Raw genomic sequence first — 16,013 nt, 5'->3', positions numbered from 1 at the left:
ATTAAACTCCAGTAGGGGAAAAATGGTCTCTTCCAAACGTAACGTTCATTTGAGGTTAAGACTTTGCAGCAGTAAAATTTACTAACTACATATAAACACATCTGAGAGGGGGCTGTTGGATATGAATTGGATAGATCCAGCCACATAGGTGTCATTAGAATTCTCAATATGTACTTGTATACACAGAACTCCAAATAGAAGGTAGACTTCAACTCCAGCACTGCCCACTCACCTAGAGAATGATCACTTTAAAATGCCAAATCAGGAGATCTCATCCTAGGCTCTTCACAAAACACTGCAAGCTCTATTCTTCATGCTTCAGTCACATCTCTAGCCTGCTTCTACAGCCATCTAGTAGAAATTTTTCACTAACTTGAAAATATTTTCTAGTTCTTTCTGCTAAATATTAATACTACTACTAATAAATTCATGGCCATAGTAACAGCTGGCATTATAAATGTTGTGTATATATGTGTGTGTACAGTGCATGCACATACCCCTACATGTGAAGCCAATTGCCTCTTCTAAACACGGCTTCAAAAAATTCCCCCAAGTTCTGGTGGCATGGGGTCACAGTCTAAAGTGAGCCCTCAAGTCTTGTGGAGGAAATTCCCCATCAGGCACTCTGGATCCTGACCTGCGTACACATAGCCTATGGAGGCAGGATTTGCAAGATTCAAAAAAACTATTAAGCAGTTACATCAAATGGGAGCATTATGACTTCAAGTTTTAAAAGCGGAACTGAAGATTGCAATGTCTGCAATACCAGATTCATAATCCAAGTCTAGGAGTTGAATGTTTCACTGCCAGCCAAGTTACGACAGAAACATCTGAAAGGGAGTAGCAACCTTGGCCAACCCACATTTTCCTTCTGCCTTTGCCAGCTCAGCCCCTCTACTGCAGCTGACAAGCAGTAACATCTGAAAATATTGGGGGGTGATTTTAAACACCTCATTTAATTCACTCCAAAGGATACAAATTTAAACTGTTGATTTAAGTAGCTTTCCATTTTTAATACACATTTTTTCTGAACATGAATACAACTTACATACTTTTGTATGCTATCCGGTATACTAAAATTAAAAAGTTCCTATAACAGTATCAACAGGCGCCATCTCTGTTATCTTTTTGGCACCTACTGAAGACCTTCCTCTTTCAACAAGCCTTTTAAATAAAGACCTTATCTCAGTCTGAGTCTATGTTGGAATTGCCTGTTAATATGTTTTAAACTTTTTTTTAAAGTTTTTAAAGCTTTTAAAATATGTTCTTAAGTATGTTTTAATATATTTTAAAGTCTGTTTTTATGATGTTTTAAGGTGTTTTTAGTGCTTTTGTTTGCCACCCTGGGCTCCTACTGGGCAAAAGGGCGGGATATAAATCAAATAAATAAATAAATAATAAACTTATTGGGTTGCAATATGTTTCAGAACCTTTGATTATGATCTTTAGTACTACAGAATTGTAACTGCGTAGAGACTATGGGGAGGGGATAAGTGAAGAGAATTGTGAACGCTTTCTCCATGAGATAGAATACGTGTCATACTTTTTGGTTAAATCTGTTCTGGGGTTTCCCCCAACCCTCCAGAGCAAATTTGGGGAGGGTGTAAGGCATGCACAGAGGGAGGAGAGAGGGTTAAGCTTCCTTAACAGAAGCATAAATTCTTGTGCTGACACAACGAGTTAGTTGGATACTGCCCACCATCTTAACATAAATTTGAGAAATAGACACACTGCAATGAGTTCAGATAGTGACATAGCCTAATATATGAGCACAAGATCACACAAGTTGATCTGGTTGTTATGATTATTCAATTTGTATTCCGCCCTTCCTCCCAGGAGTCCAGGGTGGCAAACAAATGACAACACACTAAGAACATCTGAAAACATCTTTAAATATTTTTTTTACAAATCTTTAAAAACATCTTAAAACTAATTTCAACACAGATGCAGCCTGGAATAAGGTCTTTATTTAAAAGGCTTGCTGAAAGAGGAAGGCTTAGTCGTGACCCTGCTTACAGGATGGCACTCCCTGGATCCTAGCACCTATTATAACTCACAATCCATGGCAGTAGTAATAATAAAAATACTGAAGTCAGAGGTCATATTTCCTTACCCTGCCTCAGTTCTTTATTTGAACTCTCTATATTCTATAAAGGTCCATGGACTACGAAATTGTAGGTTTTAGAACATTTATATTAAACATTGATTTCATGTTCAGCATTTTTTGAGAGACTGAAAATCTGACTTTAAGAAAAATCCTGTAAATTGTATTGAAAGTCTTTACAAATGTGTGTTTCTCAGAAAGAGAATCACTTCACAGCTGGGATAGCAAGAGTTACTTTGATATGCTTAAAAGACTGCATTAGAATTTGGTTTTTTCCCCTTTGAATAGCAGACCCCATCCCACATATCTCAAACTACATTTGAAACATTAGTTTCAAAGGTGATCTGCCATATAGCACCGGGGGGGAGGGAGAGAGAGAGAGAGAGACAGACAGACAGACAGGTGTCAAGAACCAAAGTCCAAAGGTTGGGAATGTGGACCTAGCTGCAATTATTTGGAACATGATCTTTTTAGGTCACATTGTTATTTTATTTAGTTATTTACAAAAAAATATATATACCACTATTCATAAAAAATATCAAAGCTGTTTACAGCCATCATATACATATGTATATGCACACAATAAAGCTACGTAAAAAAAATAAAATTAGAAATCACTAAAACTATTGCAGAAAGATGTCTTCTGAATTGCCTGCATAAGCCTGGCAGCACAGAAAAGTCTTCAGCAGGTGTCTGACAGTCAAAACAAAAGGTGCCTACTGAATCTCTAGCAGCACAGCATTCCACATGACTGGGGTGATGACACTAAAGGCTCAATTTCTTGCTATTATCAAATCAGCCTCTCCAACTTGGTGGACAGCCAATAATACAGATGATCTCAGTGATTGAGCTGGGATATAAAGGTTCAGGTGGTTCCTACGGTATTCTGGACCTAAGTTGTTCAGAGCTTTGTAAATTAATACAAGGACCTTGAACCTGGCACAGCAGTAGATGGGCAGCTGTTTTGAAAGTAATGTGACAGAAATACCAGATTGCCTTTCATAACCATTAAATCAATATAAAAAGGGAGAAAGAAGAATCACATCAAATAGCACTAAATGAATTATCAGTTTACAAAATTGCCAGTAGGTGCTACCATTATCAAAACATCTCATGTTACAATATAATTACAACTGCGTGCAGTATTTATAACTTAAAAAAAAAACTATTTTTCAGCACATAAAACATTAGAAATCTAATGATTCTGCTCTTTCTAGCCCAACTGCGTAACAGAAAGCAGCACACCCTAACATCTTCACAACTTGCTTGTTTTTCAGGGTTTGCAAAGAGTACCTCAACAATAAAGCACCAGAAGTAAGCTGAGAATGTCAACGTATTACAGGAGACACCACAGTTATAAAACTGTACCCAAATGGTGACTGAGGCTCACACAAAGAAAGGGGAATTATTAAGCAATGAGAAGGTAGTTTCCCTTAGTATTAGTTGTGAGAATTACTAACACAAAGTGTTTCTGTATACATGTCTATTCAGAACAAAACACATAGTAAACCAAGTCCTGGAATGGCTTAGAAACAAGTGTCTAATTTTTATAATGTTACAGATATACTATAACTCATCCCTCATTAGTCACTGGAGCACTCCTTTTAATAAAATCAGAAGTAGTTTTGAATATCTGCCTATTATCTCCATTCACAATGTTATTTCTTCAGGTCCATTATGATCATAATATAACCATATTTCGCTATACCAGCTATCGACTTCTTTGAAATACATCACTATTTACATTCCATCTAAGATCTTGGAATAATACAGGCTGAAGAAAAGAGCCACCAACCAAGCTACCCAAATTCCTTATCCCTTTCTTTCTATATATTCTTTTCCACAACAACATTGAGCAGTGGATCTCCAAAGATAAAAACTCTGAGTGTTCAACCTTCTCAGTTAGCTGAATGTGTCCACAGCTGATCTTATCTCTCATATCATGTACCTGTCTCTCACAAAGTTTCAACCTACCTCAAAGATCAGCAAACATTTGTTTCTTTCCAAATAGGAAAAAGCTAGACATGTTTACAAGAATTTCAGTAAATATGATTTGTCAATGCATGAAGATAGAAATTAAAGGTAGCCTTATTGGAAAAACCCCGTGCAGGCAAACCAAAAATGCATTGTAGCGAACTGAAAAACTGGGGGGAGAGGATAGTAGAAGACACCAAATGCAAACAGATACTCATCACTTAGTAAAATCTTAAATTGTTTATCAGGGAGTACATAGGAAAAATTGTCAATCATCAAGAGTCACATTACTTGACACAGAGCTAGTATAGGAAAGGGCAAAAAGGAGCAATGAAAATTTCTGATGAAATATTCAATTATGTAAGCTATTCTGACATCTCAGTCCTTAACATCCTGTCTTTTGACACTACAATAGCACAATGACACCACACTTCAAGGAATTTCTCTTACGATGTCACATAAGCACATCAGAAATGCCAGCAATATTTTTGTTTCTCCTGAATGATTAATTTCACTAGTGTTTAAAACTGAGTATTAATAAAAAAATATATTATATGCAGTTATACACATGCCATATTAAAACATGAGTCTAGTGTACAGCCTGCAGAATTATTGCAATCTCCCTCTGGACAGACATCTGTTGGGGATAGTTCAGAGCTTGGAAAAGTTACTTTTTTTGAACTACAACTCCCATCAGCCCAATCCAGTGGCCATGCTGGCTGGGACTGATTGGAGTTGTAGTTCAAAAAAGTAACTTTTCCAAGCTCTGGGATAGTTCTTGATTTCTTAAATTGAGCAAGGCATTAGACTAGATGGTCAACGTGGAACCTCAGGCCTGAGAGCCAAATATGGCCCTCCTGGCCTCCCTTTGTTGCCCTCATGACTCCACCTAGGCCCCACCCCTCACTGGCCCTGCTCCATGCCCTTGTTAAGTGTTTTTGCCTGGCTGGAACGTGTTCTTGTGGTAATTTGTCTTGTTTGTTTGAATGGGGGATGGAAAGATGTGTAGGCATGTAGAAACCTGACGTTTGTGTGGAATAAAGCCTACTGTACAAAAGTAAAATCTGTTGCTCCACCCAGTTTTCCTCTGGCCTTGCTCACCACTTGAAGGTTGCCCAAGAGGGTATGTAGCATTTGGGCTGAAAAAGGTCCCAAACCCCAGTCTATAAGATCCTTCCAACTCTATTTGCAGCCCACTAAAGAAGCATCAATGCTTCAGAACTCCCTGCTTATTGACATTAGGCTGGCATCCTCACTATATCATTTTAGATGTCTGCTGAAAACATTTTTTATTTTGGCAAACCTACCCAGACATATAATTTAGTTATGTATATGTTTTTAAATGTTTTGCCGATTTATCTGTTTAATTGATAATTATTTTATGTACACTGCTTAACCAGAAAACTCTAAACAATATATACATTTTTCTAGATAAAGGGAATTCCAATACTAGGGGGACAAAAATGTTGGGTTGTCTTGGAAAATGACTAAAAAATTGTGCGCATCAGGACCAAGTTTGTCTAGAGAGAGAGTGTTCCAAACTAGAGAGGGTGGTACAAGCTAGCTTTGCCTCTAAATCAGCTAGTACTCTGAGCATGCCTCTCCCTTCCCATTCCAGCTTGGAGCTAAAGATGAAGGGATGCCCACCATCCAAGTCAGAGATGGAGTTGGGAGTAGCGGTGGAGGCTTGCCTTAGTTATGCAGTTGGCTGGATGCTCACAGCATTCACCCAGGAGAGAAACAAGCCAACACTCCCTTCATCCTTTCCACCTCAAAGTTCGAGATGGGGACTTGACTCTGCACTGGCTAGGCTGTGCCAATCTGACATACATGCTCCATCTCAGAGCTGGATGGGGGAGGCAACTGTGGGCTTGTGCATAAAAGCAGGTTGGGGGCTTGCCCATTTGGCCCTGCACAGCCACTCTTTCTCCAAGTATTTGACCAGCAAAAGACATGGTGATGCCTCTACTCTGCCCTCCTGCCCCCATATCTTAGCTTGGCTTTGTTATTTTTTGCACTTTGAATTAATAAAAAAGAGAGGGATGAGTGGAGAGAAGTTAGTAAACCAATTCCATATACGAGGCTACTTATTCTGTTACTCCTGTCAACCTAATGCAGACTCCAACAGTGTTTAGGATGACATCCTGATTTTCTTACCATGCAAGTAATATAAGGATATCAAAACACCCTAGCCCAAGAAAGCAGTCATTTACTAAGGAAGCCTTTGCAAGAAGGGTTGTCATGATTACAGTACAATGTACTAAAAAAATCACACAGAAAAAAATTTGGGCTGAAAGCAAAAAATGAAACTTTTCACAAAGGATGCTTAGTACAAGGGTTGATTCACACACTAGCTTTTCAAGGGGTATAATAATATAGAACCTTGCTTCTGTCTGTACTGACCTCCAGAAGGAAGATGCACTGGTGAGCATAATAAAACAACCACAATTTATGACACTTGCAATCTCCTTGCACTTCTCAACGTTCCCAGCTAAAAGGGATCCACCATCATCACCTACAGTCCTAGCTTCTAGTAACACCCTCCCCCAGCACGCACTCTCTCTTAACTCCTTGTTCCTCTAGAGCAGTGGTTCTTAACCTGGGGTGCACGCACCCCAGGGGGTGCGAGACACTTTTTCTAGGGGTGCGAGTAAATCCATTGAAGTAGACATGCCTAACCTGGGTTCATTAATTTCAGTGGGACTATTCTGAGTAGGGCTTAGATAAATACAACCCAGTGAGCTATGGGGATCTACCTCATGCACAGTCATATCTCTAAGCTCTAACTTAGTACTGCTATCTGACTAGTAGAAAACAACAAACTCTAGTCTCCAAGATCTTAAATAGAGACTACCCAACTCTTACATGAACATTTTTTAACTGAAGGCTTACAGGGATCAGACCTAGATTTCATCCAAAGAAGTGGAACGTATCGAAAAAGCTCTCATATACAACTCCTTACCATTATGCAGGACCATTCTTACATTAACGAATACAATCCAGATCACAGAATTGCACAAAGATCGCATGCACTTCAAAGAAGATGCATACAGAAGAAAACAAAGGTTGTTAACAGACATCACACAAACAAAGCAAGTTATTGCATCTCCCTATAGTTGAATTGTGCATGCATTTTAAAGCTTACACAACTTACATCAATTTTGCAGCTGGTCTTCCAATATTCTCTGTCAAAATGCCAGTTCATTTTTTCCTATGCACTTTCATATTTTGAACTTTAATTCAAAATATGATATTCTTCATATGGACTATGTACCTAGTATACATTTTTTCAGTTGTTTTGCAAAGCTTTCAATGCCTATTTTGTTCAAGATGTCACTTCTCTAGGGCACTGCTGGTAAACCACGGCAATACCTCTAATCACAAACAGCATGTTAGTAACGATTTAGAGATGGAATTATACCATCCTCCAGATTTAAATGAATGGGTTCCCCCCCCATGTACCATTTTGACATCAGTCAACATGCCAACAGAAATACAAAGGAAGATACCTTATGCATTAGTTTTGTGCTGGTTGGTTTATTCTAATCCTTTTCATTTGCTGTTTTTTGGTTCAGGCAAAATAAAAAAATATTTCAATGTGAAAATAAACAGTGGGGCATAATGCATACTTCTCCAAATTATCTTCAGCCATTTTTGTGAAACTTGCAAATTAGGGAAAACATTGTACATGCTTAGCACAACACACTTGGAAGGTCTCCTCCATCAGACAGTCTGAATTGAATATATTCATGTATAACTGTTAACAATTTCAACTGAACTGACACTGTAGGCCTTACCAGTGAATTATGCCACTTCAGGTTTCATCTCCCTTCTCTACTTCCAACAATCATCACAAGCGATATTCCTATCAACAGTATAGCAAGATTGGATCACAATTCATAATTTAAGGAATTTAAGAACGCTTCTTTAAATTTATGAAATTCATGTCTTCCTCTTGGTGAATACTTACACTTTGAAACTAAGCCAATTACTTGTAAGTAAGTGAAACTGAAATCACATTACTTCAAGTAAGCCCTCTCAACATTGGGGTTCAGTTTCATTGTAGTGAGAAAGTACAAGACCAATAAAGCCTCACTGGTTATCACTGATCAAGGTGATGGTCCTTCTTTAAGAAATCCCCTGATAAGCCCTTTATAGTCTATTCATTGCAGAAATATACTTATTTCCTACTCAAATGTCAGTAAACTTGGACTTGTCAAAAAGTCTTGCGATACAGCCACCAAGGCATCATTCTGTACCACTGAATCACACGATTGTGATATGCAACTACTATATATGCTCTGAGGCCAATTTAAAAAACACTACACTAAATATCAACATGCGATATTTAGTGTAGTGTTTTTTAAATTGGCCTCAGAGCATATATGTATGTCTAAAAAAAAATAAAAGTGGCAGAATCAGTACACTATACTTTAGTTTGTCCTCTGGCATTCTCTGGTCAATTGTACCATTATAAAAGGGAAGTTTACTCCATTTTCCCAAGGAGGGGGCAGCACTGCCTTCCAATAGAATGAAATTACCTACTTCACACAGTGCCATAGGCAGAGGAAGGGAACATAGGAATTTGTGTGTGAACAGTGGGGACTATCCAGTGAACACTGGAACTACATTGTATCTTTGCAATAAATACACATTGATTATGGAGAAGCAAACAGCCATCCATGTAGATGACACTAGCATGTAAAACAGCAACAGCAAAAATTCAAACAAGAAGCATGCCTTTTGAACTCCTGATGCCATACATATGGATAGTCTAACATTAGCAGCAACACTACCACATGCCAAACTAATTATTGAAGCATCTTCAAGTAGAGACCTTATCCCAATTTGCTTCTGTGTTGGAATTGCTTTTTAAGATGTTTTTAAAGATTTTTTTTTAAAACAAATATATGTTTTTAGGATATTTTGTTTTAACACATTTTAAAGTCTTTTGTTTTTAAGATGTTTTAGAATGCTTTTACTGTTTTTGTTTGCCACCCTGGGTTCCTTCTGGGGAAAAGGGCAATATATAAATTTAATAAATAAATAAATAAAATCTTCAGGTAAAGGAATCTCAAGTCCTTAGGAGGGCAACTGGTCTAAATCAGCAATGGCTATCTTCCTTGCCAGTGCATCTGCTTCTGCCACAGACTTTCCCTTTAATTAGCAGTGCCAGGTGTCAAGGAACATGGAGTATCAGAAAGTGCAATGCTGTAAACTAGAACAGAGCAAAATGTGGGATTTACCATTTCCCTGTTTTTGTAGCCAAAGGGGATGGTACAGAATGACAATTGAATGGTAGCAATGTTTGATCTGCCAAGACAAGGGGAGAAGGGTTACTCTGGCATGTGAAAGAATTCTGGAGGGCAAGCAATGGCAATATGGGATGTCGGCTAAGCTTTCTGAGAATTTGGAGTAGCATGAATTATTCAAGCCCAGAATAGGGCAGATGACAAAAAAAAATGGGGGGGAGGAGGACACTATACACTGCGATTGGATAGTTAAGGTTGTCTTCTGTTTTTTAATTATCAAGGTTCTACCATTGGAAAATCTTAGGATGTGGCTGTATGGCATCTGCTGAATGGGTCATTTGGGCCTCCAACCCATTTGAGACTGATGTCCCTGCTACAGATCGTATTCTCAATCCAAATGTAAAAACCAGTTCTTCAGGCTACATTCCAGCTCCCAAAACTTTTTTTTCTGCCATCTCTGCACTACTCTGGTTGGGAGGTGCATCTCAGTAGGTCATATTCTCCAGTCTCAATGGAGCATTTCATAAACATCAACCGATCATCAGAAAGCAATCAGGTATGAGAGATATTCAATTAATTCGATACTATTATGTTCTTAGCAGGAATACACACACACAGTGAAATCCAACAGAGCGCAAGAAGGGATCTACCTGCACAATGGGACTTCTCCTTCCTCTTTTCCCCCCTGCAAAATCCAAAATCTCCTTCAGAGGGTTAAGACACTCTCCAAAGCAGATTTTCTTTGGGGGGACATGGGAATCTTCAGGGAGAGAAAAGTAACTGGAAGTCCTGTTGCACATGTGGATTTCTATCAGATATGCAGACATCACTGGATGCTGCCCATACATATCCCATACCCCAAAATCATTCCAAAATACCAAAATATAACTGCCACCTTGAAAAAACATTAAACCACTTTCTTGTTGTGACTCCAGGGGCAGGCATGTCACATGCTTTTGATCATGGCTATCTAAGCAGGGCTATGGAACCTGTGGCTGCACAGATATTGTTTGGCTCGCAACTTCCATTAGCCCCAGGCAGAATGGCCAATAGGATGATGGAAATTGTAGCCCAGCAACATCTGGAGGGCCACAGGTTTCACATCCCTGATTTAGAAGCTTCAAAGGTCAATACTATTTGTAAATATGTGGTGGCTTAGTTTTGAGAACCAAACTTACATATGAGCACACCCAAGGCTTCCATTTTATGCAATATGATCACTGCCCTATGTAGGAAAAAATATTTTAAATCCCTAGACATCAATATAATAAAAGCCTTCAAACAAATATTCTAGAAAACCAAAGAAATTATTTTTCTGCCCCTAAAGGGAAAAATGTAAAACCCATGATTAATTCCTATTATCCTCCTTGAATCCCAACAGATACTAGTAAGCCAGTTCAAAAATACCAATGTTTTTATTTATTTAAAATCACTTATATACTGCCTCTCATCAGAATTATTACAGAAGCATTATCAGAAGTATGTTAGCAGTCGTACAGAAGATGGAATGAGCACATTTTCCACCCTGAAGTGAACGAAGTTGGGAGAAGGCAGATAAACTAGTACAGAGCACAGCTAAGGAGAAACAACAATGAAGCTCTAGCAGGCTAAATGGTAAACTTCCAAACTATATATTCATGTACTTACTGCTGGTATTCATTCAAAGAAATCTCTTCAAAAGCATTTTGAAACTTTACTATAGAACAGTACCAAAAGGAGTAAAACTTGCATTGTTATGAAATTCATGTTGACCTACTACACCATGGTAGGATATCATATGATGCCAAGGACAGCAAGATTGTTAAATGGAAACCTACCGTCTGCTACAGAAGGAACACTCAAGGACAAACAAAATTACACAAAGCAAATATGGACTTCTCAGAAGAGTTCTATCAATAGGAATTAAATGACCTGAACTGAATTCCACACTTTTCCAAATTCAAGATTTGGCACCTTATTGGGACTGCCATAATAAAACTCAGTGACCGCCATAATAGGAAACAAAAAAATAAGTTAAAACTGTTCTATTCCATTAGCACAAAGCAAACTGCAGCAGACTCTATACAGTTTAGTTTTAATAACTTAGGACAGTAGAGTCAGAACTGTAGAAGTTATAAAGGAAATATATGTCATGTAAGCATGCAGTATTAACAACTGCATCCTACACCTGAGTTACCAATTCCTAGAAAATGACCATTTATTCTCACACCACTTCATCCTAATTACTTATACGGCAATCCCTAAATAAACATTATTGGAAAAAGTCACACTGATCACAGTGGGGCTTACTTCTGAGTAAACACGCATCAGATTCCACTGCTATAGCACAATCCTCTACATGTTTACTACTCAGAAGTACAACTGAACTTATTCCAAGGTAAGCAGGTGTAGGATTGTAACCTTAAATCTCAATGCTAGTCTTCAAAATCAGGAAGTGTTTAAATCCTACTAGATTAGACTTCAATCTTCATATTTATCATTTGAAATAAAACAACAGTAGTCAAATACCTTCATGCCTCAAAGTATTTAATTTTAAGGGAAAATATCATGTTAAGTACTTGAGAAAAGGTAGCCAATTCTAAAAACAAAACAGGCACACACCAATGCTGTAACTGAAGGTGCAGTATCAGAAGTGATACAATAAAAGGGAAGCTGCTGCAGTGCACAATTCACGTATGCACCATTTAAAAACTATAAAACTAGCAATGCATTTTTAAAAAGCAGACAAAACTGTCTGTTATTCAATTTATACTATCCAGAATTCACAAAGCAGCATATCAGACTTGTAATATAGCTTCTGTAATCAAGAAAGAAATGACACAGATTTCACATAGCTATTATAAAGCCCTTTAGAAAGACATCAGCCTGAAAAATCTATATTACTATAATTTACTTTTTAAAAAAAGATTTCAACATCGACCACAGATAATAAAAACAAGTTTAACAGAGCCCAAATCCTTTTTTCAGGGTGCAAAACATTTGTATAATTGAATCAGACCACAACTGCTACCACACTGACACCACACAAAAGCACAACCTATGCATGCCTATTCAAAATTAAGTGTCTCTGGGTTCTATGGAACTTCTTTCTAGTAAGGCAAGCATGTAGGATTGCACTATAAACCTTGTCAATTATTCTCTCTCTTCTTCCAAACTAAAGAAGAGGGAATAGAGCTCTTTGCACTCATGTCCTGCTTTCAGATTTCCCATGTGCAACTGTTTGGTCAGTGTGAGAACAGGATGCTGGACTAGATAGGCCATTGGCCTGATCCAGCAGGCTCTTCTTCTTTTTGCCTTCATTTCATAAGTTATCACTGTGCTCTATTTATAAAGCTGCCTATAAAAATCTGAAGCTAAATTTAAAGAACTTAATGTCACATTATCCCATATACAGACCATAAATGTTATATGGGTTTCTGATATTCCCTATATTGATCTTCTGGTATGCCCACTTCTAGTGCATTTTATGCAGTAATTTCTAGTTCTGTAACTACATGTGTGCTTGATTCTATCATCAGTCTCTCCTTATAGTAATACATTATACCTATTTAAGACTCAGAATTATTACTTATGACAGTACAAAATTCAGAACTTTAAAAACACTTAAATATCAGTTCATCAGCTGATGTCTGATAAACATTAATTCCTTTACAAAAAAAGAGAAAATATCACAAATTAAGTAATTCTGTTTTCACTACTTAAGAATACTACTGCATTAATACCTAAAAGTCCTGAGAAAGCTTAGCCAGACACAAATAGGCGCTTTAAAAATCAATGTGTAATTTACAGCACAATCCTAACCATGTCTACTGAGAAGTAAGATCTATTGAATTAAATGGGGCTTAGTCCTAGGTAAGAACTGCAGCCCTAGAGACAGTGCTGTTTTAACATGCTTAAAATATGGTTAAAACTTGAAATATTAAAATACATTTCTATACATTTTCATGTGAAAAAGTAGCTCTAGAGGATACCTGCCACTCATAAAATGGAGCAATTGTCTTAGAAAATTGCCAAAAGAGGAAAGGAAGAAACATCAGAGACCCTCCTCTATGTTCTCCAGCCCTCAGAAACTTGGCAACTGGATATTTTAAATCACAGTTGTGGAATGCCTTCCTGAAAAGTAGAACCATTTGGCCCTTGGAAAGTGCAGGACAGAAATTTCAGCTAAACATTGGGAGAAATTTCTTAACAGCAAAAGCTATTCCATACTGGAGCTGTCTGCTTTAGAAAGAGGTGAGCTTTCTCCTTTGTGAGATAGTTAAGCAGACGTTGGATGGCCATCAGTCAGGGATGCTATAGCTGCATCCTGCATTGTACATCCTGCACTGAGCAGATGATTTTACTACCTCCAAGATCTTTTCCAGCTCTCTTATAATATACTATTAACCACACAATTATTATTTTTGTAGGAAAGTTTATGTTTGTCAAACTTGTAAAAATAAATAATGCAGACTTAGTGCTCTGAAATGGGCTCTAGCTGCACAGGTATATTAAGAAAAGTATCTTCATATTACAAAAATGTTCAAGTTTATGTTTTAAAAGTGTTCCGCATGCAGTCAACTTGCCAATACCTTGCTATTACTGAAATATCTTCATTTATTTTGTAACAATATATTAAATATATTTGAGGCCAAAACTAACCTTCAACAACCTAAGCACACAAAACAATGAGAATGAGCACAGAAGTCATTCATAGCTTTGAACTACTGTTCAAAATTAATTGAAGGGGCAGCTAAGGGGTGCGGGAGATCGACTAAGCTTAATCATTGAAAAACAGACACCTTCAATGGTGGTCAGAAACAGCATTACAGGCAAAGGTAAAACCCACATTGCCCAACAGACAAGAGGACAAAACCACTGATACAGCTACTTTAAACTATTTACTATGCAATTCTAACTACCAAGTAAGTTTGTATAGGATTGTTGTCCTAGGCTGCAATCCTATATACATTTACCCAAGAGTAAATTCCACTGAAGTCAACAGGGATTATGGCTGAGTCCATGGGCACAGGATCACACTAATGAGGACTTCAAAAAAATCTAAAATGTGATTGGTGTCACACATAATTAAAACCAAGATTTACACTTGCAAAAGGAAAGCACCTAGTACCGGGGAAATAAAGTGAAGATAAGCATTGCAGGCAACTAGGGCTGCCAGGCTCAGGGCCTGAGACTGATCCTGTATCTTTAGGAGAAGAGAAAGTCAGCCAAGTGCAGGTGTTCTTGCAACGCTGTAATGGGAAAAACCACAAGGTGGAATTCTCCCTTCCCCCTGCACAACTTTTAAAGATAGAGAAGACCTCCTGGTTGCCAGGCCTAGCCTCCAAGGGGTCTTCTGTATCCTTAAAAGTTGTGCAGGGGGAAGAGAGAATTCCACCTGGTGGTTTTTCCCATTACAATGTTGCAAGAACTGTACTTGGCTGACTTTCTCTTCTCCTAAAGAAACAGGAACAGTCTCAGGCCCTGAACCTGGCAACCCTATACACAGCCAAAGAACTAGAGCATATTCCTAAATCAGAGAACGAAGGGATTCTAAGCTGCTGTCAGAACTACTACAGGAAAAAGGATGGCACGCTTAAATTAAATTGCACCACGTTCTACCCCCCCCAACACATGGGGGGGAGAAGACCCCGAAATTGTTGGGTTTGGCGGGGCGGAGACTAGATTCTACTAGTACTGTAACATACCCAACGGATCCTACAACAATTACCCGGAAGGCCTGTAAAAAAACAACCCCAAAACACAACTCCCTCGTTTTCCGTTTCTCTCGCTCACGTTATTATGCCCCCCAATAACGATCCCTGAAGGTTGTCTGGGTGCCTTCTCCCTGCCCCTCATACACACACTGCAAAGCCTCCCTTCCTCTCTGCCACGTTCAGCTGGGGTTGGGGAGATAATTTGCAAGCACCTTTAGGGGTGGTCACAGCGACGTCACGAAGCCTTTCGACGTCACCTGATTATGGTATCACCCGCAGGGTTTGTACGCGTGAGGGGCTTTAAGGTTTTTCTCCTACAAGACCCCCAGGCTGGAGAAGGAAGAGGGGGAGCAGGTAGGCGGATGAGAGAGAAGAAACGCGACTGCGGCCTCATGAGAGGCCGCTCCTTCCCAACTGCCCAGCTCTCCCTCCTACTCTCCCGCCCGCCCTGACATCTCCTCCTCCATTTTCCAATCAGGCCCGATGTGCCCCGCTCGGCGGCTCCCCCTCACTCACCGAAGAGAAGGGAAAAGGGGGGCTCGAAGGAAAAGGGAGGCTTGGGGGAAAGGGGGAGGTCCTCCGCCTCGGTGTCACCGCCTCTCTTGGCTCCGCCGCGTCAGCCGAGACGAGCCTCAGCAGCAGCGACAGCCGCCGGCGCCGCCGCCATTTCCTCTTTCTCTCCTCCTCACGGCTCCCCTCAGCAGCGCTGGGCGGGGAACTTGTTGCTCCGCCCGCGCCGAGGCTGAGAGAACCCCGTCGCCAAAATGGCTGCCCAAAGAGCATGCGCACAAGGTGCCGCGAGGCAGCCGGAGGGCCGCGCTCACTCTCGCTCGCTCTCGCTCTCCGGCAATGGGGCGGGGAGAGGAGGCAAGGAAACCACAGAGAACAGGAACGCACATACCCTCGATCCGTCCGTCTCTCTGGGAAAGAGGGAGCTGTGCAGAGCCGAGGAAGGAAGGGAGGGAAGGAGCGTTCCTCCTCCGCAGA

General features: G+C 39.5%; 1 protein-coding gene across 8 annotated transcripts in view; it reads right to left on the bottom strand.

The window, feature by feature from the left end:
• Positions 1-16,013, bottom strand: part of DIDO1 (death inducer-obliterator 1) — a 72,076-nt gene extending 56,063 nt beyond the window's left edge. For 2 of the 8 annotated variants that reach the window (XM_061631043.1, XM_061631042.1), the window contains exon 1: positions 15,543-15,880. In XM_061631043.1, coding sequence (XP_061487027.1) covers positions 15,543-15,809 — 267 coding nt within the window. In that variant the 5' untranslated portion in view covers positions 15,810-15,880. Of the gene's footprint in view, positions 1-15,238; positions 15,357-15,542 lie in introns of all 8 variants that reach the window. The other 6 variants (XM_061631038.1, XM_061631039.1, XM_061631034.1 and 3 more) reach the window with 6 other exon arrangements.

This window comes from Rhineura floridana, chromosome 6 (assembly GCF_030035675.1).
Source record: "Rhineura floridana isolate rRhiFlo1 chromosome 6, rRhiFlo1.hap2, whole genome shotgun sequence".
NCBI classification, from domain to species: Eukaryota; Metazoa; Chordata; class Lepidosauria; order Squamata; family Rhineuridae; genus Rhineura; species Rhineura floridana.
This window is presented reverse-complemented; position numbering and strand designations above follow the sequence as displayed.